This window comes from Palaemon carinicauda, chromosome 28, assembly GCF_036898095.1.
Source record: "Palaemon carinicauda isolate YSFRI2023 chromosome 28, ASM3689809v2, whole genome shotgun sequence".
Classification (NCBI taxonomy): domain Eukaryota; kingdom Metazoa; phylum Arthropoda; class Malacostraca; order Decapoda; family Palaemonidae; genus Palaemon; species Palaemon carinicauda.
In genome coordinates this window covers 66,649,237-66,651,892 of record NC_090752.1, presented here as the reverse complement: position 1 = coordinate 66,651,892, position 2,656 = coordinate 66,649,237, and the positions used below count along the sequence as shown (strand labels likewise).

The window sequence follows — 2,656 nt, the reverse complement described above, 5'->3', positions numbered from 1 at the left end:
TGGTTCGACTTTTTGGAAATGGTATAACGACAAAAAGTTCATGAAAAACAGACTTATTACGATTGATTACTGCTGATAATCTACACAAAAGTTGGAATTTATTTATTAAATTACTACCACATTCTCGAGATATTTTGATTTTGTTCACTTTTTTTATCAATTTTACATCCCAATAGTGATTAACACGAGCTAATTACATATGTGATTGATCAGTTGATCGACACAAGGTTGATGGTATGATCGATTGCAATATTAATGACAAAATTAATAAATAACGGAGTCACACCTTATAATGTGCCTTAGTTCAAGTTTTTATGAATGTTCGGGTTCGGGGTGAGGCATAGCCTTTGCAACGTGGCATATGAAACCCCCCTAGAATGATGAAACACGTGGCTGATGGCATGATTAATCGCACACCACGTGAGTGATGGCATGATTGATCGCAAGATATATGAAGAATGTTAAATTTCCCCTTATTATATACATCATAAGAACATGAATAATGTTGATAAAAAATAATCAAATTAATCATTAACGGACACTAACATACAAAGAGTAACAATTATAAAACAACATGCAATATAAGAGTGGTAACACTTACGTTCAGCCGCGGAGTGACGAGCTGGTAGAAGATTAATGTTTTCTTCATAATGTGCTGTTTTACGATAGAAAAAAGCCCTTATTTACGATACTGCCACTCGATGTGGTGGGTATTGGGTTATTAACACACTCACTATCACTAATATACGTCGTTTCGAATATTAACAGCTTCTAAAATAGCCAATGAACTAAGAACAAACAGATATAAGTCCACGGGAGGATGGAACACGCGCCGCTAACGTAAACAAACGGAGAACCAAATTTGACCAATGGCGAGCCGGCGACCAACCAGATCGGTTCACGAGCGTAAACACTTTCGACAAAATATTGTTTTCAGAATGTGTAACGACAGTGTTTTTGTCTGTTGTTATGTTAGAATATAATAATATTATCATTAATTAATTTTAAAGTAAAATTTCCTTGTTACGAGGGACGAAATAAAAAAAAGAATTATGTAAAATATTTAGCTTTAGGCATTAGTATGGTATCCTTGCATCACCCAAGGAGCTTTACACCAGGTGTAATACACCTTCACCTATCAGCTGATAGTCATCGTCGATGGTAGAGTGGAAGGCGCATGTTATAGGTTCCAAATGCATAGCTCATTCAGCCACATGTTAAAATAATGATATGGATATTCAATGCGACATTCAACCATCTTATAGTGTACGCATTTTACACTTACTTATACCATTCAAAAGGGAAGAAATAGTGTTATCTAGGCGTACGATTAACAAAAAATGTCCAAATGGGGGCTTCATGCACACACGCATATATATATATATATATATATATATATATATATATATATATATATATATATATATATATATATATATATATATATATATATATATATATATATAGAAGTTAACATGCATGTACATAATGATAAACAAAATTACTTCGTTTTCAAACTGATTGATTGATTGATTTAAAGTTTTCAATTGAACAGAACTATGCATTTCCTTTGGAATTATGCTTGAGATGGAAATTGTGAAGTGAATCGTAGTAGAACACTCAATGCTCATCTCCTTTTCAGTCATCTAAGATTGAGACCTGCTTCAAGAAAACTTACTCTAACTGCGTTCCATACTTTTCTTTCTCTAACTCTCTAATCAAATCTTATCTAACTTCTTTAAGTATTATGTTACCATTCTATTTTTTTTTTCATTAGACTTCTCATCTCGTCTTTGATATAAAACGAGTAGTATATCACTGTTAGTTATTTCAATACAGCATATCTGAGAGTATTTTCAGATTCCAACATATCCATCTCACTATTATATCACTAAAATCCATAGCACGTATCAGATAGTTATTTCAGAATCCAATATATCTACCTCACTAGCATATCACTATAGTTATTTCAATAACACGTGTCTGAGAGTATTTCAGAACCCAATATATCTATCTCAGCAGTATATGACTATGGTTATTTCTATAGCACATGTCTGAGAGGTTTTCAGAATCTAATATATCCATCTCGCTAGTATATCACTGTAGTTATATCTCTAGCACGTGTCAGAATATTTTCAGAATCCAATATATCCACCTAACTAGTATATCACTATAGTTATTTCCATCCCATATATCTGAGAGTATTTTCACAATCCAATATATCCATCTCACTAGTATATCACTACAGTTACTTTAATAACACGTATCTGGAGTATTTTCATAATCCAATATATCCACTTCACCAGTATATCACTATAGTTATTTCAATAACACGTATCAAAGTGTATTTCCATAATCCAAACAATGAAATTTGCGAGACTCGTAAGCATTGAAACCAGGGCTGCCAATCTCCCTGTGCCATCTGTTCCTAATGTCTCCATTACTGATCTAACAGAACTCGTCCAGCATAATAGAATGCCTCCATTAACTTCTCCTGTCCCGAAAATGTAATTACCGTCGGTCCTTTTCATATTGAGGCGTCACTTTATCAAGCTTCGTTGCTACAGAGATTTCTTATTTGAGAATTATCTGTCTCTTATTCACTTTTATTCATTCATGTCTCTTCGTCCAGCTTCATTGTTACAGGGATTTGTTA

General features: G+C 33.3%; 1 protein-coding gene across 1 annotated transcript in view; it reads left to right on the top strand.

Moving 5' to 3' along the window:
- Positions 1 to 2,364: 2,364 nt before the first annotated feature.
- The window catches only part of LOC137621874 (coiled-coil domain-containing protein 8 homolog), a 17,709-nt gene continuing 17,417 nt past the window's right edge, over positions 2,365 to 2,656 (top strand). The window contains exon 1 of the mRNA XM_068352380.1: positions 2,365 to 2,507. Within this exon, the coding sequence (XP_068208481.1) occupies positions 2,365 to 2,507 (143 nt within the window). The remainder of the gene's footprint in view (positions 2,508 to 2,656) is intronic.